Consider the following 25995-nt stretch of genomic DNA (forward strand, 5'->3'; position numbering starts at 1 on the left):
AAACAGATTGCATCACAGATCCGTGCTATTCCCAACACCCAATCGGCGGTTGTCGGCCGGCTCATGAAACATTAGAGTGTCAAAATTACAATGTGAGACTCCTTGGCATGATGAGGGCTTCACGATGCCCTCACTTTAATGTATTCATGCCGGCAAGTTCATTGAAGTCTACATAATCTACGCTATTCATATTGGGCTAAAATGTCAGGCAATGTTTCACCGAGTTAAGAAATTGAACCTCATGGCAACTATTTCTCTTCGTTCTCATTAACTATCTATCTAACATGTAACAATGTACTGTACCTTGATCATAAGTACATTCGATCGGTCGTCTCTCCAAAGCCTCGATATGCTGTCCCAAGCATGCTTGCTCTATATATCAATCCCATGCATACCCAAACGCCAAAACAAACGTTTCATACCCCAGAACCTATAATATATGCAGCACAAACCCCTCTCTATTTTCAGAGATACTCGGGCAATCCCATCTTTTCAAAGTCGGGAACATCTTTATCGCAGTTAAAATCACGATCCCAAGGCTTCTCAGGCAAAACACCAGACTTGAGACCAGATTCGTAACTCCACTGGTGGTTGTCCTCCGTCTTCCATGTCCAGTACCACCATCCCCAGCCTTTCTCGAAACTGTGCATCTGTGCCTCGGCAAACATCTTGAGGAACTTTTTGTATTCGTCACTCCAGTCGCTGGGATCAGCGTTGGCGCCGCGGCATGAACACTTGTCGTCTTTAGTTGGGCAGCGAGGCTCCAGGATGGACGAGTCCTTGTTTCCTGTATCGTATGTACCCTCCCAGCGAGTACCCCAGCCTACTCCGGTAAGGAACTTTGCGCAGTCTGTATCCGCCTGGGACCACTCGGCAAAGATGGTAGGCCCGTAACCTTTCGAACGGTCCATGCTGATCTCCGCTTGCTTGGTCCAGCCGTCGCAGGCATACTCAACCTTCTCCTTGTGGGTGTAGTCAATTTGGTTCTCGTTGAAGATGACATATTGGTGGACGTCGAGAACCATGTCATCGTAACCAGTCATCAGGCCCTGCCAATTTTCGAGTCCCATAAAGCCATCTCCAAAGACCACAAGTGCTTTTACACCGTTCTTGCGCACAATCTTATACGCATCTTCTGTCCACTTAATCACATCGGTCGTCTTCAAACTCGTCATTCGAGGTTCGTTGGCAAGACCGTAGTGAGTGATGATGTTTTTATAGCGAGGCTGGGCGAAGAACTTGGACAGCCTTTCGTGAATCTCGAGTGCTCGCTCCGCGTTCTTGCTGCCGTCGTTTCCGTTCAACCAACCTATAGAACCCCATCGTCCACTGTGGTTCCATCCGTTTTGACTACCAGGAATGCCGTGCAAATCCAAGTTGACTCGCAATCCGTACTTACGGCACCACTCAATGGCACGCAGGAGGTATCGCCAAGACGTTCGGTATACGTAAGGATCGCCATCATAAACTTCTACAGCCCAGTAGTTGAAACCAATACGGACATGATCCAGACCTGCTGCTTGTATGTCCTTGAAGGTTTGCTCTGTGATGAACGAGGCATAATGTTTTTCTAGAGTCTTTCCTGCTTCAGAACCCAACTTTTCAGATAAGGTCCACTCATCGATGATGCCCTCTTTTGTGTCGTAGTTGAAAAGAGATGGTGAGATGAAAGGTTCCAAATAAAGCCACCCACCAATGCATACTCCGCGAGCAGGCGTCTTGCCATAAGAACCCCAGGGCTTGTTCAGCGGAGGGACATTCTCGTTAGCTTGAGCTGAATCGTCCCAGTCATCGTAGAGACCCATAATCGGTAGGTCACCGACCATTTCGTCCGTGAATGTGAGATTGAAGTCGGCTGTTGATTTCCAAGTCCAAGGGTCGAGATATGTGTTCCGCCACTTTTCGGGTATTTCTGAACGATCCTTTCCATCGAGGTCTGACGTATCGGTTGCATCGTCGGAGCTGTCACTGCTACTGCTGCCACCACCATCTCCGCCATCTTTCTTCTGGCTGACAACAACTGCCACCACAATGATGATGAGCAGAACAACAGCGCCCACGCCAATTGCAATCCCTGATTTCATATTAGTATGGATTAAGAACAGGAGAATCATTGCAACTTACACAGCTTTTTCTTTTTTTTCTTAGGTGGTTTCGATAAGTAAAAGTCCTTCTCTTGTTGGATGGTATCAACGCTTCCCCCACCACCTCTTAAATGCGCTTTTGACTGCCCTTCTTCCATAACAGCTCCGCTAACAACTCTTTTCTTCTTGCCCTTGCCATGAGTGCGCGGCTTTTCCGGGTCTCGATCTTTCCTTGAGTGTCCATCACGTCGTCGTTCTGGTCTTCGGGATTCATCTCTATAATCTCGGCTTGCGCGTTCGCTTCGCTTCTTTTGGCGCGCATTCTCTCTTTCAAGGTCGGCTAGGGCATGGGATGATAGTGTTCTTGAGGTTCTATCCCGAGTATCTTCTGAGCCCGAAGCTGGTTGTCGCGATCGTGATTTTCTCTTTCGTTGGCCATCTCGCCGTCGATCTCTATCCCTATCTCTTTCCCTGTCTCGGTCCCTTGGTCGATTTGAGCGGGGGGGTCGCGATGATTCTCGCGTAGGCATTTTGAGACCTGTAGCGGTGTGGCTGGCTGGTATGCAACCTCTCAGGAATGAGATTTTAGCGAAGATCAGTGCATTTAGTTGCAGTTACATCTAAAAGTGACGACATACATAGAACCTGTTTGTTTGGCGTCGCCGTTGACAGGACAACAATCTCTTATCTTATCAGCGGTGCTCATGGCGGCATTGGCGTGCGATAAAGCCGTCAAGGTCCCGGGGAACCCGCAGCAAGCCGAAGTTTGACATCACCTTCGCCGAGGAACACGATCAATAAGCCCCCTTCGGTTGGCCTTGGATATCTAAGGTATAGCGATCTGCTGCATTTCCGGCTACTACCTATTACTACTGCTGCACTGCTATGCCGTCCGAATTGAATTTATTGCTGTCCACCTTCTGCCATTGAATCCATTTGTGAACTGCCAACCATCACCATGAAGCACCGTGTCATTCACCAATTCAAGAGGGCTCACATCGCTAGCTGCCCTTCGACAGCTCGGCTCTCACTTGCATTACCTGTAGGACGACGATGTTACTCGACACATCCCCCAAATGCCAAACTTAACCTACCCGTCGACTACGGCACAACACCTCTACTCGCACATAGCTCCCAGACTGCTCTAAGTCATAAGGAGCTTCCTGAACATATCCGCAATGGGCCAACAAAGAAGATGAATCTATTCCAGGCCATCAATGATGCGATGGGAATTGCTCTTACAGAAGATGAATCCGTTGTTGTTTTTGGCGAAGACGTTGCCTTTGGTGGTGTTTTCAGATGTACCATGAATCTTGCCGAAACACATGGTGCCGAGAGAGTGTTCAATACCCCTCTCACAGAACAAGGAATCATGGGATTCGGTATTGGTCTTGCTGCGGAAGGCATGCGACCGATTGCCGAGATCCAGTTTGCCGACTATGTCTACCCAGCATTTGACCAATTGGTCAACGAGGCAGCCAAATTCAGATATCGAGATGGAACCTGCGGCCGAAGTGTTGGTGGTTTAACTGTTCGAATGCCTTGCGGCGGTGTCGGCCATGGTGGCCTCTACCATTCACAATCCCCCGAGAGTTTGTTTACACATATCCCTGGACTGAAGGTCATTATGCCAAGGTCGCCAGCTCAGGCCAAAGGTCTTCTCTTGGCAGCTATCCGTAGCAACGACCCCTGTGTCTTCTTAGAACCCAAGATCTTGTATCGCGCAGCTGTTGAACAAGTACCTACAGGATCATACGAGCTCCCATTATCGAAAGCTGAAGTTCTGAAGGAAGGCAAAGACATCACGATTGTCTCCTATGGCCAGCCTCTTTACCTCTGTCACAACGCCATCAAGCAAGCAGAACAGGACTTGGGTATTTCTGTTGAGTTGATTGACCTGCGAACTTTATACCCCTGGGATAAGAAGACTGTGCTCGAGAGTGTTCGAAAAACAGGGCGAGCTATGGTTGTCCACGAGGCTATGGTTAATGCAGGTATTGGTGCTGAGGTTGCTGCGGTTATTCAAGAGGATCACGACACTTTCTTGAGGTTGGAGGCTCCGGTTGCTCGGGTTGCTGGTTGGAGTATTCACCAGCCTCTTCTATATGAGAGATTCAACCTACCTGACGTTGCTAGTAAGTCCTTGGAAAAAACTCCTTTGAACAACGCAAAACTGACAGCACGATTTTTAGGAATTTACGATAACATCAAGAGGCTATTGGATTATTGAGCTATGGTGGTTAAACATACTAGAGCGAAGGCGCAAAAGGAAGTTCAGTATAACAATTCTGCCGCAATTGATCCAAAAAGATACTAAATCACTATAAACAAACGGAGTCCTTAAGAATAAGGACCCGATTCTACTTCAATTCTTTATTAGCGAATGATAAATCCTATCACCCATAAAATACCTATATGAAGACGGCGACTCTGATATGGCCTCAATTATGACAAGCATAGAGTTAGTGAACAAAGAAAACCTGGGCAACTTCAAATTGAGTCCTGTCCAGAGTGAACTAAGGAAATTTACCTAATGAGTCTGTATAAATTATATAAGAACTGATTTCGAAGTATTAGCTGTTAGGTCAACGGAGGGTATTAGTATGCACCCCACTAACATGGCTCATACAGACCCATCTCATTGCTCCACCCAAGCTAAGCTCCCAAGTTACGATAGCCATCCTGCCCCGCCTCCCCTTGATTGCAGCCCATGCAGTACTTCGAGAACTCCACGCTGCGAACCTCAAACGCCGTCACATCACGTCACCTACGCTTTCCACTTGCCGCGGCGCATTAAACTTGTATACAGAATGTCTGATATCGAAACCATCTCTTCCTTTGTAGACGGCGCTCCTCCGGGAGAGGTACGTCCCAGAGCCACTGGCTGTCTGGAGTGTCATCAGCTAACCAGATATACAGCTCGCCGACGTTATCGCAGGTATCCGTTGACCAAGCCGCTATCGAATAGGGATGCGCAATACTGACTCAGGTTCAACAGATATCAAGTCGCTGACACTCGACTCCAACCCCGATATCGTCAATAACCTCGCGCCCGCCTTCGAGAAGTACAATGAGGAGCAATTTGTTACGGTGAAGCTGCCTGGTAGCAGCCAACCAGTGGGTGACCAGCAGTCTAGGATGGATATGAGAAACCGGAAGGCTAATATGGAGGGACAGGTTATTATTAGCCCTTACAACTCCCTCGGTGACGGCCGATACTTCGATATCGAGACCTCGTCCAGCTTCGCCTTCGACCATACTACGCAGGTGAGCTGCACGCAATAACCTTGATGGAAAGAAACCCCTGACAGGATATCAGAAAGCCAGTGCTGTCCAGAGCCACGTATTGGAAGGAACCCAAGTGGACCTTGTGTAAGCCGAGTGTTTATCAAACGACAATACTACGAAATATTAATAAAATTATAGCAAGTCCATCCTCAAGAGCATCGGCCCTTACGTTGAAGAGCACTTTGCCAACGCTGCGCATGGCGTCTACCCAATCGAGTCGGACTCCAAGATTGCCATCGTTATTGTCGGCAACAAATACAGCCCCAACAACTTCTGGTAAGCTCTGCTGGGAATGCCTTCCATAACCGAAGCTAATGCACCGCAGGAACGGACGCTGGCGATCGCTCTACATCTTGGACCCTTCATCTGGGGCTCTTGAGGGCTCTCTCAAGGTTGACGTGCACTACTACGAGGACGGAAATGTTCGTCTCCTGACTAACAAGACCGTCTCCAGTAACATCTCCTCGGTCAACGGCGCTGGTATCGTTAGAGAAATCTCGACAACAGAGAAGAAGTACCAAGAGGAGCTGAACAAGGGTTTCGTGAGCCTCAGCGAGGGTGCATTCAAGGGTCTGCGACGGCAGTTGCCTGTGACAAGACAGAAGATCGAATGGGACCGCGTGACAAGCTACCGTCTAGGCCAGGATATTGGCGGCGGAAGCTCGAGGCGATAGGGTGTGAGTTTTTTGAAGCGCATGAATTTGAAAGATAGATCAGAACAGGGAGAAGCGTAGAGTAAATGCGATTGATGGACGGCCTAGCTTGACCAGCATGGATTATCTACTCTTGTGGTTGAAATAAGAATATCTCCATAGTGCACGGGTTCGGTAGTTGATTGTCTGGAGTTGAACCACCTTATCAAGCGATGGTGGTCAAGGCATGGAGTTGCTCTATAAAGTGTGGGCATTCCAGATACATACATAGAAACGTAAAGAAGGCTTCTAGTCTTATGCACCATTTGCGGCTGCCAAACCATGTTTATTGATGTAATGAATGAGATGAACTAAGTGATGGACGGGGTTGGGCATACATGACCGATCATGGTCAAAATACTACCAGTAGATGAAAAGCCACATGCACAAGATTGTTAAAATCTATACCGGCGCATACAAATACTCCAACTGAAGACAAAAGACAGAGACCTCACGTACATTATTAACTGAACTGCTGCCATGTAGTTTACCACAGTCATAGTAGATTTAGAAGTCCACGAAAGATAACAAAAAGAGTTAAAGAAGCCCGTTCCCTTAGCATGCCTTGCTTATCTTGCATGACAGATACCACAACGGGTAAAGGTATGAGGTGGCTCCCTCGGGAATCGGACATCGGTATCTGTACCGGGACCGGGTACTGGTGGAAAGTGGCACTGATGTGACGAGTGACAAGCAATTCTGGAATCAAAATGTCGGATTTGGGTACCTATGTACAATCAAATGCCGTAATCTTGATGACCCGCGGAATCGGTCATAGGTAGGTAGGTCTCGGCATAGTGTTCGGGTATCTTGACTCTTGTTATGAACTTGTGAGAGAGGCTCCGCTTGATTTGGCTTAAAGAGGAAATTCCCTCCCTGAGTCTTGCCAATGTAAACTGGAACAGATGACATGATTAACCCCGCGCGGTAGACGGAGGAGAGGTCCGTGTTTTGAGTATGGTCTACTGAGTTACTATTATATAGGCATGCGGGGAGATTGTCTAGTAGATAGGTAGGTTTGTTAGAGGGGCATATGTGGTGTTGAAGGCAGCCAGCCAGCAATTGTTGACGTCCTGTTAGAGTCACGAAATAGGTAAGTACTCTAGAGGATTATGGGTAGGCAATTAAAACACGAAAGCAAAATCATACCATGCATGTTCAAGCACTAAACGAAGCAACAAGGCCTTCCTTCAATCCTTCAAAATGACGGTGTAGTTCCGGACACGGTGGAGGGTGAAGAAGAAGACGGCGCCGTATTCGTATGTACAGTCAGTACAAACAAAGAAGTTACAGCGAACAATGCAATGAGAATTGACCAGTCCGTGGCTCCTCCATGGGTCCAGCAGCAGTACAAGTGACTTAGCTTTGGTAAGGCTGGGGTATTCAAGAGAATAGACGAATCATAGTGAAAAGACGGTAATTTTAACTTATCTAATTGGTTCAGAAACATTCTCGGTGATGGGGTCCTGCAGCGGATGGGGGTCCGGATGTTTGGCTGGCCTGATTGTGCCAGGGACTTGAGTGAGAAAAGATGAAAGAATTACATTTTTATTGGAAGAGACTTACGTGGCCATTATTGAAGGAAAGCAGCCTACCTACTACGGTAGGTATGTTTGTACGGATAGTAGTGGTGAAATTGGTGTTAAAATGGTATTGTCAGAAAAGACAACGGGTTTACTACTAGGGAGTCTGACTGAGCAGGTACCCAAACAGATCTGGGGGACTAGACTACCTACCTATTGGAAGTTAGGATCTCTCGTCGGTTTCCGTTTCCGATGCCCTTCCGAGGAAGACAACTGAATCAATGCAAAGTACTCTGTAGACGCCTCCCAATGGGTAGTCATGTACCCAGTACATAGGTAGTATTCGTACAGATCAGATACCTCCCTCACCTCTGCCTACAAAGGTAGGTGCTGATTAAAGTCTCCCACTCTCCAACTGGATCCCTGCCCTGTCTGCCCCTCAACGTAAAGCTGCCCGGCGCCGCCAAATCTCCAGAAGGCCACCTAGAACAGGGGACCTAAATTAATTTAGTCCAACCAGCTTCCTAGACTAAAGTTCCGTCTCTTGCCTATCACTTTCTTCCTCCTTTCTTCTCTTTCTCCTTCTCTTCCTCCACTTGTCAACTTCTACCCAAATCACCTGTTCGTTCGACAGCACCTCTCGACAAGACCTCATCACAATCCACCGCAATCATGTCCGCGACAAAGGAGTTTACCATGCAGGATGTTGCTGAGCACAACACCTCCAAAGACATCTACATGGTTGTCCATGAGAAGGTCTACGACTGCACCAAGTTCCTCGACGAGCACCCGTACGTTGTCTCCTTCCCCCACCTCTGCGCTCCATTGCGTCGCGCAATCGCATACATGGCATACTGACATAGAGTAGCGGTGGTGAGGAAGTTATGCTCGATGTCGCCGGTCAAGACGCCACCGAGGCTTTCGAGGATGTCGGCCACAGTGACGAGGCCCGAGAGGTTCTCGATGGTCTCCTCGTTGGTGAGCTCAAGCGTCTGGTAAGTCAAGAACTCAAGCATTCGTCCAACTTAGACTCCGGCGATCATTAGCTAACATGTGTCACTTTCCAGCCTGGTGAAGAGGGCCCCAAGCGCCAGATCGCCAACTCAAACCAGGGCAGCGGCCAGGATCCCACCGGCTCCAGCTTGACCTCTTACGCTCTTGTTGTCGCTGTCGGCTTCGCCGCCTACATGGGCTACAACTACCTCCAGAAGCAGAACGAGGCCCAAGGCTCCGCATAAGTGTCTAACCTCAATCTTAACGCATGAGGACGGAGAGTTATAAAAGGGGAGCTTTTGTGATTTATGGCATCAATGCAGGTCTACGGATGATTGACCGACAATTGCATTGGGGAGTTTTCTTTTGGCCTGGAGAAGAGGCCGTTCGGCGATAGACGGTTGGCGCGCGACTACAACGACTAAAAAGGCAGTTTAGCTTACCCCAACTTGGACATATGGATGGATGGATGGATGGATGAGAACAGTGGGTGGGCTATTCTCCCGGACCGAACCCATGTCCGGGTTCTTCGATTTCTCTTTTTTTGTTGGGGGGAGACCGGGAAGTGCGACCGAAAGAGATAAGGATCGCATATCGAGAAGGATAGAGAGACCCATTTGCTGAAGTGCGGCTCGTGCGCAGACATCCATCCTATGGAGAATGGTGTTGCACGGGATTGGGACATGCTTTCAACAAAGGGAACGACATTTAAAGTAAACATCTATCACTGTTTTAATTGACGACACGTCATGACCGTTTATTCTATGTTCCTTACACGGACAAGCATGCCCATTACTAAGTTTGAAGCCTTGTAAAGTTTTGAGACATCAATCCTAACCTTGGAACTTGACAATTGTATCAGTTAGATGTTGTATTGTGAAAGAGTGCAAAGTGTACTTAGCAAGTGACAACTTATGTGCTGTATCTTGGACGCAGGAGGGAGTCATACAATAAGCCAGAGTCTATTCTCACAAGGTTTGGGAGAATATCCCCTAAGAGAAAAGGAAACAGTTTCGAATCATTATATAAGTGCAGAAACAACAAAATATTTTGGAGCCTCATCTTTGCATTGCATCTAATAGTATATATCTAATTGCCCATCTGGCGGAACAATTAAAGTGAACCCCCTGCACGCTCTCCTGCCTCAGTTCAGAGTACCTACATTCAGCGCCACACTAGCCTACCTTGGGTCATTAATATCAGCCTCACTCGCCCTTCGCTGCCTCCGGAACAACGTCAATCCTCCAACTTCAAAGCTCATCTTTGGATCTCTTTCTTTCTATTCCCTTATTCCCTTGATCCGCCTCCGTCCGCCCTGACCGTCTCTCCTTGGCCTGAAATCAACCACGAATAACCTCCTGCTGCTTTTCGACCTACCCAAGCGATAAAAGCACAATTCACTCTTTTTTCTCCAGCGTCAATCATGTCATCCTACCTCGAAAAGCAGGCAAACGCCTTCCGAGGCACCCTCTCCTCTGCCGCAACGAAGATTTCGAATCCTTCGACCAACAAAGCCGCGTCCCTAGCTGTACCATCATCACTAGCTCCTCCTTCGCCTTCACCTTCAGCTGCTTCTGATCCTAATACCCCTACTACCAAGCGAAAACGAGATGCCGCGCCCGAGGTCCCTTACTCGCAGCCACAACTCACGGGCTATGGTGCTGAGGTCAAGACCCAAATGACCTTTGCTGTCGAATACTTGAAAAAGAAGGGTGATTCAAAGACCATTACGGAAATTATCGATCATTTGAGTCTGAGAGGCTACGACGAAGAGCACAAGCGCCAGCTGGCAGAAGGATTGCGAGGACATCCCCGTGTAGACTGGAAGCCCGATGCGAACTTGAGCGAGCAGACCTGGAAGACAGGCACTTACGCTCACCGACCCATCATCCCCGGAGTTAAGGACGCAACCACCCTTCTGGGTCACCTCCAAGCAAAGACAGATGCGTCAGGCGTGTCGGTCAAAGATCTCAAGGACGGCTGGCCCGACTGCGAGGACACGATATCGGCACTTGAGCGCGAGTACAAGATCCTTGTGGTCCGCACAAAGAAGGACAACCTCCCACGATACGTATGGCCCAACGATGCTTCTCTACACCATAAGGTTCAGCCAGAGTTTCAGGCCATGTGGCAGCGCGTCCAGCTACCGCCCATCGACGAGATGCACCGCAAACTCACCAGCGTCGGGCAAAAGCCTACGAGCGAGGACCCGCGCAAGACCAAGGAGGGACAGGGCAACAAGCCTAAGGTGCAGAAGAGGCGCAAGGGCAACAGGATCGGAAAGGCGACCAATGTCCACATGGCGCATCTCATGCAGGACTACAGTGGTATGCGACGATAAGATTGTGTGCAATGCATTTCTGTTTCTTTCCAGGCGTTTGATCAACGAGTTAAAGGCTCGAGGGACTGGTTATTTGTTTTTTATTTCGGCGTTTGGCGACCTCGGCACCTATTAAATTATGCCAAATAAAAAAGACAAGGTATCACGAGATGGACATTGACGGATAGATGGGGGAACCAGGTACATCAGCGGCATATTAATGCATTACATCAATAAGAATAATTGGTTATCAACTTTTATTGCCTTATTCGGCGCCTTTATGGAAAACATCGGGTCTGGATATTTGCACCTTAATCGTCTCCCCCATCGAACCCCTTCGTATTCACCTATTCTCCCGCCGTATCTTGTCAAACAATCCTTCAAAGATGTTTGCCGCTTGATATCCCCCAACTCGAAACCTATTTTGCACCGTAACACATGGTACAGCTTCTACGCCCCCCACCGCAGCACTCCTGACTTCTTCTTCTAACACTTTACCAATCTCTGGTCCCATCAATGCCGCTTTCATAGCATCATCATCGAGTTGTCCCTCTGTCCTGCCCACATGCAGTAGCCACGATTCGTTGGTAATGTCCTCTCCGTGCTCGAAGTGGCCTCGGAACAATGCATCAAGGACCGCGGACTGGACGATTGGCCCGCGACTCTGCAATGCTAGAGTAGTGAGACGAAGAGCAGGCTGTGAGGGCCCTGTATTGCCAGTAACAGAGAACGAGACGCCATGGTGAGCCCCAGCTGTTTGAAGGCGGGAGGTAAAGAGACGAAGTTTCTCTGGGGACATGATCTTTTCGTAAAGAGCTCTCTTGTCACCTTGAATTGCAGGTTAGCTTGTTCCAAACAACAGAAGGATCCAGTATACCTTTTCGTAGAGTAGGGTAGAGAAGGAAAGGTTTCCAGATGACATCGAATTCTACCTCGGGGTGGAGTGCTTGATATCGTTTCATAGCTTCTTCAAGGCTTTTCTTTTGTAAGAAACACCATGGACAGAGAATGTCCCCGTGAACAACGATATCCACAATCATCCTATCGAATTGGACACGGGATAGATCAAGAGGGACAGCAAATAACAGTTGACTTGTATTCGCAAGTCGAGTGAGCAAAACTACTAATATCTTAATGTAGAATTACGTTGAACACACTCAAGCTCAGTCAAGTTAGCTGCCACTGTAGATCTCAGGAACAGTCTGGCCTTATCTATTTCTGCACCCCACGAGTTATATAAAAAATAATACCCCATCTCCTGTCCTCTTATGTTCCATCGAGTATCACTTCTCACCTCCTCAGGACCAGGGCGGCTGGGGGCAAGCAACGCCCAGCCAAACGCTATCCATCATGACAAGTCATTCGATCCAGTAGAAATAAGCGAAGACGACACAAAAGGCTGCACGATTCGCAGGGTCGAGCATGATCCCCGCCCATAGAGGCCTGTCGCTGAATATTGAATATGTCTGCGATGAATAATCAGAAAATCAATTTCTGCGGGGTGGAGGGACTGGCTCAGAAAAGCGAGCTACCGGGAATTAAACACGAAAGGGCTGGAAGGATCATTACAGTAAAGATGCCTGACATCTGTGCTTGAAGTATGATTTGGGGAAATGGCGTGTTTTCGTTTATTTTAGCCCAACAGTACTGTTTTTGATGAGGTCTAGACTCTTTCAGCCGCATGTTTTGCCTTGTGGTGGCTTTTTGCCTTTTAAGATAGACGTCATGATGGGCTGAAGGGCCAAGAGGGGATGAGTTTATGGTTTGTCGATCTTGCTAGGGTGAAACATAGTCTCCCTCCTCATGTGGTTCAATTAGAGGCATACATGATAACTCATCAACAAAGGCGGTCGGCTCTAAAAGTCGGCGATTAACTATTTGCAGCATGGTAGTAGACACGTTTAGGTGCGAATGATCAAATCACAAAGGAAAATCACGACAACGAGTGGTTGGTTTTTGATGGAGTATGTAATTTGTTCGTTGCATAAAAATCAAGTCTATGTGTTGTTGGCTCCCAGTCCCAAATCCGTCTAGATAATAATTACACAAACAGGCCAGCGTCTTGTGCTTCCCATGATGCTTGTTGTCTTTTCGCCTCTGATTTCAGAAATGGAAAAGCGGCAAATGTTCATTCCGGTGTAACTCCCTTCCTATGTTTGCTTCATGCACACAATGCCCTGTCCATCGTCATAAGAGTGCCGCCCGCCAGTCTATTTGATACTTAACAAAGGAAATGAAAAAGCATCATAACGCACGGGAAAAGGGGGGAATCGATAAAAGCAGAAAACGACGAAACGGTGCAGAAATCAATATTCCATGTCAAACATGCTCCATCTAGGAGCGAACTGCGTAGGAGTCGTTTAGTAGTATTGTATAGGGGTGGTGTTGCGGAGATTGATATTATTTCGAAAACAAGCTCGCAAATAAGGCGTCAGTTGCGACAAGCTTCGTTCGGTGGAGGTGTGGAAATTCGGTTCCAAAGGGTAAAACAACGCTGAGATAATCAGAGTGCCTACATCAGGCACGGCATCAATAATACAGGGTATCGACGAGCACGCTCCAGATCGCGAAGATGACCTCAAAGCATTCCTCAAGTAGTGGAAACTGGCAAAAGGTCCAACTAAGCCATATGCACCAGTCCAGGCTCGGCGCTCTGAGGTCGGCGCATGTGCGTAGCAGCGCCGTAGTACATCTGGCTCATGGCATTGTTGGTAGGGTAGGCATCCGCAGGGTCGGGATACACATAGCTGGCGTTGTTCTGCGAAGGGGAAGCCATGTGTGAGGGCGATTGCCAGCCAACGTTGGCCATATGAGGGCTTCCACCGTTACTGCTGGGGGTGCCCTGGCTGTTGTCCAGGTTGGGCTCCAGAGTAGGAGGAGGGCCATAGCTAGTTGGGTGCGAGGTAGGTCGCATCATGTTGTAGCCACCGGATGAGGTAGAAGTAGGGCTTCCGACCCGCATGTGCATGGGCAGAGAACCAGTTTGCTGGAGGTATTGGAAGTCACCGGGGTGACGAGGAATGCTGTTCGTGCCCGAGAGATCAACACTAGGCGACATGGACATTGTTCGCTGGCTAGGGGAAGGAGTGGTCATAGGAGAGCCGTGGTTAGACATGTGGTCGCTTTCAGATCGAGCTTGCGACATTCCCTTAGTCTTTGACGCAGCAAGAGCAGCGGCAGTCGCGGCGGCAGCCTCCTCGATGGTACCGCTGTGGTGGTTCTGGTGGCGGGTGAGGGTAGTTCGACGGGTGAACGTCTTCTGGCAATCGGCGTAAGGGCACTTGTAGGGACGCTTTCCAGAGTGTGTCCTGCGGTGACGGGCAAGAGAGCTGCTGTCACTGAAGGGCTAGTTTTGGTTAGCATTGGTACCAAATAGAACGGTTTCTTGGTACTGACCTTGGCGCAAGTCTCGCAATGGTGAGGCTTCTCGCCTGTGTGAACTCGTTGATGCACAGTCAAAGCAGATCTTTGAATGAACTGCTTGCCACAGGCGGGCCAGTCGCAGACGTGGGGTCGGACACCACTGTGGATGCGTTCTGGAGGATGTCAGTGCTGTCTCTTTATTTGCTCCTTGGTTTACTTACCATGACGAGCAAGATCGCTGCGTCGCGCGAAGCCTTTACCACAGGTGCTGCAAGGGTATGCCTTAATGGGCTGCTGAGGAGGAGGAGGAGGCTGATGGTGTTGTTGCTGCTGCTGAGGCATGTGTTGCATGTGCATGTGAGGCATGCCACCCATGTTGGGCATCTCGGGGTAGCCGGACATACCCATGGCCGAGGGCATAGGGTTGGGGATATGCATCGGTGCTTGCATCGTGGATGGCGATGGGTAGGCTCGGGCGATGTTGTGAGGGTTAGAGTACTGCGAGTGCTCGGAGCCGTGAGGAGAGGCGGATCGCTCCATACCGGGTTCGTGCTTAACGAAGGAGTGTTGGTATTGGTGGTGATCGAGGAGACCGGAAGTAAGTTGTTGCATTTGACCTTTCTTATTGAGCATGTTGGTGATGTCCATAACCTCCGTAGGAGCAGGTGATCGCATGCCGCTCATCTTCAATATGGGTATGGGATGCCAGCTGAAGACGTGGCGCGTTTGGGAAAGGATGTGCGAGGGCGCTCACAAGTGACGGGTCACGACAGGAAGGCGGTCAAGCTGTTTGATGACTAGAGATACATGGTCAGTGGCTTGATTCTGGAATAGTAGAGTCGACATGTTCGACTTTGAATGCACTGCACCAGCCAGCATCGCCCTAGGCGATCGGCAGATGGTTCAACGAATGCCAGGGCATTACAGCTGGTCCAGCCAGTTTCCGAGGGATGATGTTGCCTGTATACAAGATCCACTCAAGGGTCGGGGTCATGTAGACAAAATATGCGACTTACCTTTCCGCGTTTGAATGCAAACAAATGACGTGTATGATCACACCGAACGTGAACACGAAATCTTGTTGACCGCTTTTCGGTGAGGTATCGGGCGAGGGAGGAAGGAGGTCGGCCGGCGACAGGAATACGTTGTCGACAAAAGTGTTTGCGTTTAAATCGGAGTCTAGGGGACGTGCCAGGGCGAAACGCGCAAGGTTGTAAGGTGAAAGAACGGCGACCACAGGGGTGAGGCGGGAAAAAATTATAACTAATTTTTTTCTTGTACCCTCCACAAAGTAATGCACTGTCGATCGGGCGGTGAGGGTGTTGAAAAGTCAACAGAACAGAAACTCTCGTCTATGTCAAGCTGAAATCAATTTACACTTCGCTGCGGCTCAACGGGTGCAGGTGGTTAATAAAGTCGTTCACAGGCGCGATAGACAGTGGAAGGGATCAGGAGGTGGTCTGTTCACAGGCCGCTGGTCTAGATGCAGGTACCGTAACGAGGCCGGGAGAGATGGGATTGTAAAAGAGGATGAAGGATGAGATTAGGCAGGTAGGTAGTAGTTGTTATTAATCGTCCGAGACCAGGAAGCTCAGGAGGAATACAACACAACAAAAGTCGGGAACGTGATAGATAAAATAGACCAAGAGAGAGTCGATGCGATGATCGAGGGCCAGGTAGGGGCCAAGTCTTTATGTCAAGTTCCAGGACGGGTCCCTATGGCGGGACGTGACAAGGCAGTTCCGGGAGTGTGAAGGGAAAAGTGAGAGTGGATTCCATTTTTGGGGGAGGGGGGTCTGTACAAAAAGAAAATATTGCAGGGCACTCCCCGGGCCCAGGATCCATACCTTACCCATACATAGCGACAGGGGAGGCGACCAGACCTAGGTGAGGGCGTGAATAGCGGTAGCGTACATAACCTAGCGAGAATGGGAATAGAGCGCAGACTTGGGACTCAGACTCAGCTCAGTAAAGCGGCCACCGCGCAAAGAAGGCCAAACCAACGCTTCCAATTCAGTTCACACCAGCTTAGTGACCGCGAATACCGACCACCGCATGAGGGGCCATATTAAAGGCTCTCTAGTTAGAGAGGGTAAGGTAAAAAACCAGGATTTACAGAGTAGAAAATAAGAATAAAGCATGGATGGCCAAGAGCTCTCGGACCTCAGCCCAAGAGAAAAGTGCCAGAAATAGATTCAATGGGATGAGATAATGGAAACAGTAGTGCAAGTGTAAGTAAAGCAGGTTGGTTAGTTGGTGCAATTTGGACGAGTCGTCGAGTCTTGCTGACAAGTTTCAAACAAAGAAAATGTGATAATTTCAACACGCTGGTGATTGGTAATGATCAAACGGACTCTTGACGGATGGTCGTAGGTGATAATAACATCTGTTTGTTTGGATAATATACTTGGGATACGTACTCCGTAGCAGGTAGATAATTAATCGAAATTAATCAAAGGACAACGATTTTAGGTGTGGTTCCCGTCCCCGTCTTTGTTTTGTTACTTTCTTTTTCCTAGCCGAGTACCGTTGCATTGAGGGTTTCGTTTGAGCTGGATCTCGTAGGTTGTGACTCTGTGCGCCAGATCTCACAAAGGGCACCGTAACATGGATCGAAGCACAGGACGGGGGCTGGCAGAAACTCGAGTCACGATGCGGCAGGAGAGCAATGATCGAGGGATCGACAAACTGCAACAGTGGAGGAGCTGCAAAATGAAGGGTTTCATCTCACGGCAAACGCGAGCTGAGAACAAGACGAGCAGGACAGGGCCCAGTGTTGAGTCCAATAAGTCCACTTCAGCAATTTCATTTTAGCACAGTAAGGCGAACAGCTGAGAGTAGGTCCGGCAATTATGAGGTACATCAGGCCTACCAGGATTGATGGGCACGCAAGACGTCACAAACAGTGAAGGCTACCTACAATTTCAATTCAGCCTCCACCGTCCTGTTTTGGAATACTGTAAAACGATGCTATTCTCATAAATCAAGCCAGAAAGAACAGTAGATCATTTATGTACTTTGTCCTGGTCCCATGGAGTCGGTACCCAGCATAGTGTCCCCGAGGGAAAAGCAACGAGAAACCCTTCCACTGCAACGGCATCGATCCAGGCTACAGTACCAGGCGAACGGGTGCCCTGGTTCTCGGAAAAGATGGTCCCCGTCATGTTGCCGCCTCCAATGCAGTACAAGTACAGACAGCATACAGTACAGTGCATACCTACAGTGCACCGCCTTGAACAGGGCTTCCCCGGGCGAGGCGCCGCCTTGTCCAGCCAAAAGGCTGTCGATGATAGGCTTGGAAGCTTCCCTGAACAATAACATCAGGCCTTGGTCTTGCAGCTTCAAGCTATTGCACGATGCTGATTGGGATCATGCTGCAGTCCTTTTCATCTGTCGTGGAAAAACGGGATCGCTGCTAGGAATGGGCGAGCATCTTAAAGACAGGCATTCCTGGTCGACCCGAGTGATCCTCAGACGTTGATCGTATCGTTCGCTCCTACTGCATTATGCCTATTGGGCTGCCGACATATCATGCTGTGTTGTCGTGGGTTGCGAGTGGACGCCCCATCACCTCCCATTTTGTCAACTCGTGTTTCTAAACAACGGATCATCATCAATGAAATGACATAGAGTGGGTGAGCAGGGTTTATACATGTAAGCCTGTGCCAGACGATTTGGCCATGCAATGAGATGATGCATCCCGTATATGCAAACCATCCTCTGTTTGCTTGTTTCTGGACGTTGTCATTGTTTCTTCCCTTCGGGATCGTGAACAGGCCTCTCTCTGACCCAGCTCCCGTTGTTTGATGTTCAACCCTCAACAGAATCCCTGGATGTAATTAATGTACAACGCATCACTCTCCCTACCTACCCCTACCCGCCAAGGCCGACGTCATGAGTCTTCCCTGTACCCTGCAATTGTGCGTGCGCCCCTCAAAATAACCCAAGTCTGTTCCTAGAGGTTTCCAAACGGGTCCCGTCAATTTGGGCACGGTCAGAGATGCCCAGAACTGGTAATGTTGGGCTGCCGGGGCTGGTAGATCTGGCTGGCTTCCAGAAGAATTCAGTGCCCATACCCCCTGACCCATCTCACGCATACTGGCGGTGTCGTCTCGTATGTAATGTACCTAGTGTGGCTTGCCTCAAATAAGAATCCACCTCTCTTGGCAGTAGTCTTTTGACAATCGTTTCCTGCGCCATAGGCGACAATAACTAAGTGCTGGTTGTTGGTAGAGGCTAATTAATCTCTAGCCATGCGTTACCATCAACTTCGGTGAAACCGGTTAGAGCGTCACCTGAACCTGCATGAGACTTGACATCTGTAATTTCAATATCTGATCACCTGTTCGTGTTAGTTGATTGTCATTCATGACTTCTCTTTGTTCTTGGTCACATAGCTCAGGGATTCGCGGCTTAGGCAATCGATAGCTCCGTCACTCGATTGATGCGAACAAAGACCTAAAACCGCCCCTGGATTAACAGCATATCACATTCATTATTTCTCAGTGACTCGGTGACTCGGTGAAGGCGGTGTCACTTCATATTCCGCTCTTTTCTCCCTGTGATAGTCCGCAACTTAACTAGGCTGTCAATGCATGCAATGCGCATGAGGCTGCCGCTCATGGGATGTTTGCTGTTCCTGGGTCAAAGGTCGTTCCAGTTACTATTTGCCCAATCGGAAGTGAAGCGGATAGTCTGGGCGCTCCCCGGTGTTGGAGTCAACAACCCTGCACTGTGTATCAAGATACCTATCGTAACTCGAGGTGTAGTGGGCTGAGGTGGGACTAATTCGTCGGTACCTGACAATCTGTTCAAAGAGCTTCATTATGATGGATCTGCCTTTGGGACAGGCACAATTGGGGTTACACCGCCTGAACTGATTTAGTTTTGAGACTAGTTTTACTATGTGGCAACGGTCATCTCCCAGATATATTTTCCATTGCCCGCATGTGCCGCGTTGAAGATATATGGAGGGACATGTACCAATTTACAGAAAGAAAAGATATTAAGAAGAATATTTAGTCCGAAGGTAGATGTATGTACAGTCTTCAAGGTCCACCATGACGCTGATGAGCAATTGGCGTTGTGTTGAGTCAAGGTGACTTGAATTTTGAAAAGGGGTGTAGCAACAGGAAAAAGAAGAAAAAACACCGAAGCTCGAGTTTGAATGAGACTAACAGGTTTGGGTATCAAACGCGACAGGATGGCAGGGGCTACGCTCGGGTACTGAGCTTTGGTTGGTTGTTTCGGACGCTAGACAGGGCCACCAGTGCAATTATTACAAATTCGGAGATGACGCTAACTCTCCGAGGAAGGTTTCGAGAAACCTTCTGGAACATTGGTAATGTAAAAGGCGGATCTAGCGTCTGTGACAATGCAAGTCCGAGCGTAGCGTTGCGCCCACGACCATATCGTTCCTTCCATTGAGCTTCTTTCCCTCCTTCTTCTCTTCGATGTCACTTTCTCATTCCGATCCTTCCTTTGCCTGCCCGCCGCCAACCCGCTCACCACCCACCCACTTCCCTTCCATTTCACCCCTCCTTCCTAGAATTGTCCCACGCATGATAGATGAAACTTATGTCCCTTGGCTGGTAGGCTGGCCGTATGGCTGTGCTAACTTAATTGTTCTCCTCCAAAATTTCAGTTCAAACTGCCCAAGCCCAACTTCTCTCTACAAATCCCGCTCGGCTTCTCCCACTCATACACATATCTTTAATGACTATCCGTATTGTCTCTGTCTCGAGACACAAGTAAGAGCCCTCTACCGGCCGCCCTGGCCCTTGCACTGGCCCTGGCCCCATGCTCCCGGGGCCCCATCTTCAATTGCCCCGTGCTGCAGGAGCATGGATCAATTCTATTTGTTCTGGTGGCTTTCTAGAAGTTCAAGAAAGAGTTACTGGGCGGTTTTGGTGCAGCAGCCATGGCGTACTATCCGCTCTAGGCTATACTACGTTGGTGGGAGAGGAATTAATTGTTGTATGGCAACTCATTAAGTGAACATGCACTGGTGACTTGTGGCGCAACTCAAACACAGAAGGTTATCGCCATGCAATGAGACAGAATAAACTCACATGCAACCAGATGAGGCATTCCAAGGCTATACTGCAAAGAATCTTCCTGGATGGTCTCATCAGATATATATACCGCTGTCTTTCAATACAAACAGGGCTCGTACACAGTTCCTGGACATGTACAAATCAGGCTGCGGTTCCGGAACGTGACCTTCTTGATTGTATTCCAAGTTTTCATGTGCTCTCTGGCTTCTCCCTCAGCCCACCCTATATTCGTTGAAGACAACCATAACAGCTGAGAAATCGCATTTGAGGAGACGTGGGGGTATCGGAGTCTGACCGAACTTTCAACAGTCGACGAGGCTTTTAATTATCACATTTCATTACTTCAAGATGCAAAGAGAAACATACGACACCAACAGCCAACATAACCCCTCATCCGTGTACAACTGAGATGGACGTCGTCTGACCAACGACTGTCTTGGGCTGCTGACTATGTTGGTCAGCAACCGTTAACTTGAGCAGCTTTGTTGTACTCTGTACTCTGTAGCACACGTAGACTACCGTTAGAACAAAGGGTGAGGGGCGACCTGCTTCCACATGTTATGAGCAGTATCACTCGTGTGGCTTGAGTTTGTCTCAGTATCCAAGACATGGGCAAGCAAAGTGATCAACCCACTCAAGAACCCTTGCAGAAGTATTGCGCACATACCAATTTTGAGGTTCCAAGCATGTTCAGACATCCCCTCTTTTACATCAGCGAAGCTTCATCTATGTCACTTATTATTAGAATTATTAGGGGACAAAGTTAGGCTAGGGAGCTGTCAGTAGCGACACCCCATTCCAGTCAGTTCGTCACGCATCCGTACTCCATTTTCGGCGAAGGCGATACACCGACCCTACCAAGAAGGTTAGTGGCTTGAAAGATTAAATGCGGAAAGCTTGGCGGCTGTGCGAAATACCTTCTGTCCTCTTACGTGCGCTTTGTGCTCGGACACAGACCTTGAGAGACTCGAAGCATGGATGAAACAGTTCGACCTTATTCTCCGCCCTAGCGCAGGTGGCACAAATAACATCTTTGTTTCAAGAACCGCAATAACCTCAAGGCTCATGCAGTAAGCTACAGCATGATGTGTTTTTCCATCGTCGAAGACGACAAGCCATCTTTGCTAAGAAACACGGTTATCCTTTTAAACATCTTTGTTCAGTGGCTTCCTGAAGATGAAGCCATGATCAACTTGAAACAAAGGATTCGAGAGAAGAAAACATACATCATAATGTACCGCATATGGCTGAGAAACTCAGCTGGTCAAGGCTTTCGGGTGTCGCAAATCCATTACAGTCAATGAATGTCTTTGGTCGACCGTATCAAAGTTTTCCTTGTAACAGCAGCGCAACCGTGCAATGACTCGACTAAACTTGGGTCGTGGGGCCAGCAATTACTAAAACTGTCTGGTGATCGACATTTCACTACATCCGTAAAAGAATGTAAAATAGCCTACAACCAACAGTTGGTTGTTTCGTGTTATACCACAATGCAAACCGCATCGGGATGTCATGGCTCGCGACGCGGATACTATATTTACATTCATAACGTGGGCGATATAGATGGTATTAGTTCTTCGCTTTTGTATTGTCGAAACCTATCTCACTGTATTCTCCCAGGGGTCCCTGAATTGCACCGCATTTTGAGCTTAGGAACGTGCCCAAAGGTCCGGAGGATGAAACAAATGATGGAAAGCTTCCAGAAGCAGTGGAGCAGCGGAGTTAAAGAGTGACGTGGGATGGTTGAGTCTCTCAGGGCTGAATGCAGGCTTTGACTTTCCCCCTCCACACCACGAAGCACACCAACGCAGGGCCAACGCAGGGGTGTCTTTGGCCCATGGCTGCCACGAGGACTTTCGTTCCATGTCAGTATGTACACACATTTGCTTCTGCCGCAATTAACGTTGGTCTTCTTTCATCATGTTCCCCAGATGCGACGTTAGAAACCCAAAGCATTGCCTTTCAGTACAGGTACCTTGCTACCCACCAATCTGGACTTGGTCACGACGACTGAAATCGCTTCACACTAGGTTCCGGCGAGGTGGAGTCTGCTTTGAGAGCAATAGCGGTTGGTGATTCAAGGCTGGCAATTTAATCAAGACGAGAAGCTCCTGAATGATCATGTGGACGTGTGTTGTTGGGGCTGCTGTACTATGGTACTGTATGCAATCTCCTGCAGCCTCTCTAATTACTACTCTACTTGCTCCACGACTAAGTGGACTCGTCTGGTGGTCCGGGCTGAGATTGCCGTCGACGCGGTTTTAGGGATGGACACCTACCTGCGCGTTCCCGCATTTTCTTTTCCTGTTCAAGTATTTGTGGTGCCAAACAGTTGTCTCAGCCTGTCACCGTTCCCTTGCGCTCAAACTGACCGCACAATGAGAGCGTGCCTGAATAACAGCGCAACCATGAGAAAGGTCTGGCCAGAATCGTCCCACACTTCCGAGCTGACTATCCTTGGGATTATGCGTTGGTTGGAAAGCGAGCTGCGCTGCCCTGTTCACAACGCTTCCAACAAGCGAGACGGGCATGTCGATCAAGAAGCTTCGGCCAGCTGTTCAGGAACGCGCCATGCCAGCTTTGATGCGGCAGTTAATTGTCTTTCTCGTGCCGACAGCAGTCCAAGTCTACATATGTCCATACCGCCATGTCCGATCAATGCAACGTGAACGAGGACCCCGCCGTATCCCGGTAATCTTCAACAAGCAGATCTGTGTGTCTGAGTCGCCTCTAGACTACATTTCTCGTGTAGTCTAGTCGGGCAATTTCTAACGTAAGACAAGCGTAAATGGCCAACATGCGGTCAGGATCATGACAGGTTGTGCAGATCAAGCACAAACAATTAAACATTGGAGCAAGTGCCCGTCCTTGACACTATTTCGATCGGAGCTGTCAGGAAACAGGCTGTTTGTTTGTGTATTAGATCTACATACAAGAATTTCGCAAACTTTCCTTTTTCTTTTGCTTTTTCCTAGGTGACAACGGGAACTAAATCTTATTTGGTACTCTGCTGTACTGCTTCATGGCACTTGGGGCAGGTCCTTTTGCTTTGTTGACCGCAAGATCTATACAGCAGACGAAATGCTGTAGATTGCATCTTATTGCTTGCAGTATGGAGATCAACACTTCGGTACTCCACGCATTCATGCATATGAGCTGCACACGTTGTACGGTAAAGAGGTACATATGGGGAGTGTGCAGCGAGACGCCCACACCGACACGGCCGCATCAGACCGTGTGTTGAGCGAAGGCGGTCTGGGTGATCTCGGGCTGAAGAGACCCGCGATTAGTTCTATGGGAATACAATACCAAGCGAATGAACTGACTCGGGATCCTAACAATCATACACGGTAAGATGAGCGGCCTGAAATTGATGGAGTCCAAGTGTAACCACATTATACGTATGATTTACTGGCGCCTAGCTCGTCAAAGTGATGTACTCCCAATGACACGCACTGCTCGAACTCTGCCGACAGTCATGATAGATAACTGCTCAGACGCGTTAGGAGTTCAGAGTCAAATACAAATATGAATTCTACATAAGTTTTCTTTTATAATTGATTATGCTTACCTCTAGCTTGAGTTGATTACATATAACTGTGGTGTTTAAATGGTGATCTGTGAAGCCAAAACTTACCCTACACAGGTCACCATCGGATCTTACATACATGGAGGCTCGTTGAGTAATCGTCAAACATCAATATTGACAGAAGGACGAAATGGTAAAGATGTTTTGATAACAGCACTGTTGATGTCGTGCCTAAACGTTCTAACCAACAAAAGCCTGTACCTAAATTTAACTATTCAAACTACCGATATTGACGCCTGTTTTCGATCGTCACCACCTAGGCTGTTCGCGCTCGTGTGAAGGTGTATCGAGCGCATGTGAATCCCCAAAAGGGTCATCATCATCCTCTTCATCCAGTGGAGGCGGAGAAACTGCTGCCGGCCGTGGGGGTTGGGGAGGTGGGTTTGAGTGAGGCTTTGACATTGGAGGAGGGCGAGGAGGAGCAGCATGAGCAGGAGAATGTGAAATGTTCAGCTCGGACAGATCTGGGGGTTGCGAAGTAGTTGGAGACTGGGCGGCTGCTTTGGCCATGGCCTCCTTGCCTTTGATCGTAGCCACTATGAAGAGTTAGCTGAAGCCTGACCAAAGAAAACATCGACACATACTTCGGTACAGATGGGCTTGCTCAGCAAGTTCGTCATCAGAGTCACTATCCGCGTCAATAGAGCAATCGAACTGTTCAAATGACATGAGAGCGTGGACAAGCTCGTCGTTGGCGTGGAGTAACCCTCCTAACCACTGCTCTTCTTCGACATGATGAACCTGACAACCATGAGCTTAATGCATTAGAAGCAACTTCGAGGATGACTTACATAACGTAAAACCTTTCGTCTCAGGAGCTTACAGGCTTCGAAACGATCCACCGCAGCTTGATTTTCCGAAATGCGCTCAACTTCGCGGTTAACGCTTTGAAGCGAATTCATCAAATTCGTGGCTGCAATAGAGGAGTCGGCAATGACAGACTTCATCTGATCCTTCTCATCCTCGAGATTGAAAGGCTTTCGCTTCCCCTTGGCCTTGTCCTTATCTTTATTTTTGTCCTTGGAACCGCCGAAGAAGGAACTGCCTCCGGATGAGGATTTTGAAGGTGCATGACCAAATCCTGAACCAGACAGTGGGGTTGAATTTGAAGGGCCCGAGGCGTTTCGTGCATCGCGGGCAGCCTTTGCCGCAGCTTCTTGTTCGTCATCGACAAATGGGTTTTCTTCTGTTTCTTTGAGGACCTTGGATCGCTCTTGAGTGACAGCTTGCTTCCTTTTGGGGAGTTCCTGATAGAATGAGCATATAATCATAGGAGCTTTCAGCAGCTGTGACTCACTCTGTGAAGTCGTGAAAGACTGTCGAGTCCCGGTTTCCCGGTGTATTGCGACCATGAGCGGAAAAGCTCCCTGCATTTATTTCTCACGGCCACGTCAGATAAGTCAGAAGTGCCACAAACACGTAGACGCTCAAGCAGAGGCTCGTCAACAAAGGTGCGCTGGAACCTCTCGCCAGCATTCTGAATAAGACCATCGAGGAGAACTAGTGCACGGATCTGGCGATGGACGTTTCCATATTTGAGCTTCTTCCGAAGAGCGCGAGCTGCTTCGCTTGGGCCAGTGGCTTGCAAAGTGATGACTTCGACGAGCTCGGGGATACCACTGAAATCCTCCTCTTCATATGCCTCAGAGGTGAGATTCTCGACTGTGACAGTCACGGCTGAGAACGGTTTCTTCTATAGTAGTGTTAGCCAGTTGATATAAGATTGTTCAATGCGGGCCAGTGGCATATAAATAGCTCAAAGGAGTTGCCAACGGGTAACGTCTCAGCCGTAGAGTTTGGCACATGCATGTCGGATAGAGTGACCTTACCGTTGCGAACACACTCATGATGAACTATATTGACAAATTCCGTATGTAGTTTATGTTGCGTACGTTAAAGTCCTTGCGATATTGTTCCCTGATAATGCCAGGACGATGCTATCTCAAGCGCGCTACAATAGCTCTGGATAGCTCAAGTATCTGATGAATGAGTAGACCAAGGAATGTGGGGTTAGCCAATCAATAGTCAAACGACACAATGCGAAGCTTCGGTGACGTGACTAGAGACGATAGTTTCCCGAGCTGTTG

General features: G+C 48.7%; 8 protein-coding genes across 8 annotated transcripts; 4 read left to right on the forward strand and 4 right to left on the reverse strand.

The window, feature by feature from the left end:
• Positions 1 to 464: 464 nt before the first annotated feature.
• Positions 465 to 2614, reverse strand: FSST1_009303 (glycoside hydrolase superfamily; the record flags this gene model as incomplete). The annotated part of the gene is made up of 2 exons (XM_083226264.1): positions 465 to 2074; positions 2125 to 2614. 2 exons carry the CDS (start codon positions 2612 to 2614, stop codon positions 465 to 467), a joined length of 2100 nt encoding a protein of 699 aa, XP_083085264.1.
• A 428-nt stretch (positions 2615 to 3042) lies between these two features.
• On the forward strand, positions 3043 to 4314 carry FSST1_009304 (thiamine diphosphate-binding protein; the record flags this gene model as incomplete). The annotated part of the gene is made up of 2 exons (XM_083226265.1): positions 3043 to 4219; positions 4277 to 4314. 2 exons carry the CDS (start codon positions 3043 to 3045, stop codon positions 4312 to 4314), a joined length of 1215 nt encoding a protein of 404 aa, XP_083085265.1.
• A 580-nt stretch (positions 4315 to 4894) lies between these two features.
• FSST1_009305 (F-actin-capping protein subunit alpha) lies at positions 4895 to 6046 on the forward strand (the record flags this gene model as incomplete). The annotated part of the gene is made up of 6 exons (XM_083223890.1): positions 4895 to 4948; positions 5004 to 5022; positions 5083 to 5351; positions 5404 to 5456; positions 5511 to 5648; positions 5698 to 6046. 6 exons carry the CDS (start codon positions 4895 to 4897, stop codon positions 6044 to 6046), a joined length of 882 nt encoding a protein of 293 aa, XP_083085266.1.
• Positions 6047 to 8259: 2213 nt separating this feature from the next.
• FSST1_009306 (cytochrome b5-like heme/steroid binding domain-containing protein) lies at positions 8260 to 8825 on the forward strand (the record flags this gene model as incomplete). The annotated part of the gene is made up of 3 exons (XM_083226266.1): positions 8260 to 8378; positions 8456 to 8582; positions 8655 to 8825. 3 exons carry the CDS (start codon positions 8260 to 8262, stop codon positions 8823 to 8825), a joined length of 417 nt encoding a protein of 138 aa, XP_083085267.1.
• Positions 8826 to 10003: 1178 nt separating this feature from the next.
• On the forward strand, positions 10004 to 10921 carry FSST1_009307 (transcription factor TFIIE subunit TFA2; the record flags this gene model as incomplete). Its single annotated transcript, XM_083226267.1, has 1 exon — positions 10004 to 10921. One exon carries the CDS (start codon positions 10004 to 10006, stop codon positions 10919 to 10921), a length of 918 nt encoding a protein of 305 aa, XP_083085268.1.
• Positions 10922 to 11243: 322 nt separating this feature from the next.
• On the reverse strand, positions 11244 to 11940 carry FSST1_009308 (thioredoxin-like protein; the record flags this gene model as incomplete). The annotated part of the gene is made up of 2 exons (XM_083226268.1): positions 11244 to 11728; positions 11778 to 11940. The coding sequence occupies 2 exons, from the start codon at positions 11938 to 11940 to the stop codon at positions 11244 to 11246; spliced, it is 648 nt and encodes a 215-aa protein (XP_083085269.1).
• Positions 11941 to 13520: 1580 nt separating this feature from the next.
• On the reverse strand, positions 13521 to 14947 carry FSST1_009309 (C2H2-type zinc finger protein; the record flags this gene model as incomplete). Its single annotated transcript, XM_083226269.1, has 3 exons — positions 13521 to 14246; positions 14297 to 14436; positions 14485 to 14947. The coding sequence occupies 3 exons, from the start codon at positions 14945 to 14947 to the stop codon at positions 13521 to 13523; spliced, it is 1329 nt and encodes a 442-aa protein (XP_083085270.1).
• Positions 14948 to 24157: 9210 nt separating this feature from the next.
• On the reverse strand, positions 24158 to 25755 carry FSST1_009310 (LSB5 family protein; the record flags this gene model as incomplete). Its single annotated transcript, XM_083226271.1, has 5 exons — positions 24158 to 24444; positions 24493 to 24649; positions 24700 to 25155; positions 25206 to 25601; positions 25738 to 25755. The coding sequence occupies 5 exons, from the start codon at positions 25753 to 25755 to the stop codon at positions 24158 to 24160; spliced, it is 1314 nt and encodes a 437-aa protein (XP_083085271.1).
• Between the last annotated feature and the right edge of the window lie 240 nt (positions 25756 to 25995).

The sequence above is a fragment of the Fusarium sambucinum genome, chromosome II (assembly GCF_050947815.1).
Source record: "Fusarium sambucinum isolate potato_lamoka chromosome II, whole genome shotgun sequence".
NCBI lineage: Eukaryota > Fungi > Ascomycota > Sordariomycetes > Hypocreales > Nectriaceae > Fusarium > Fusarium sambucinum.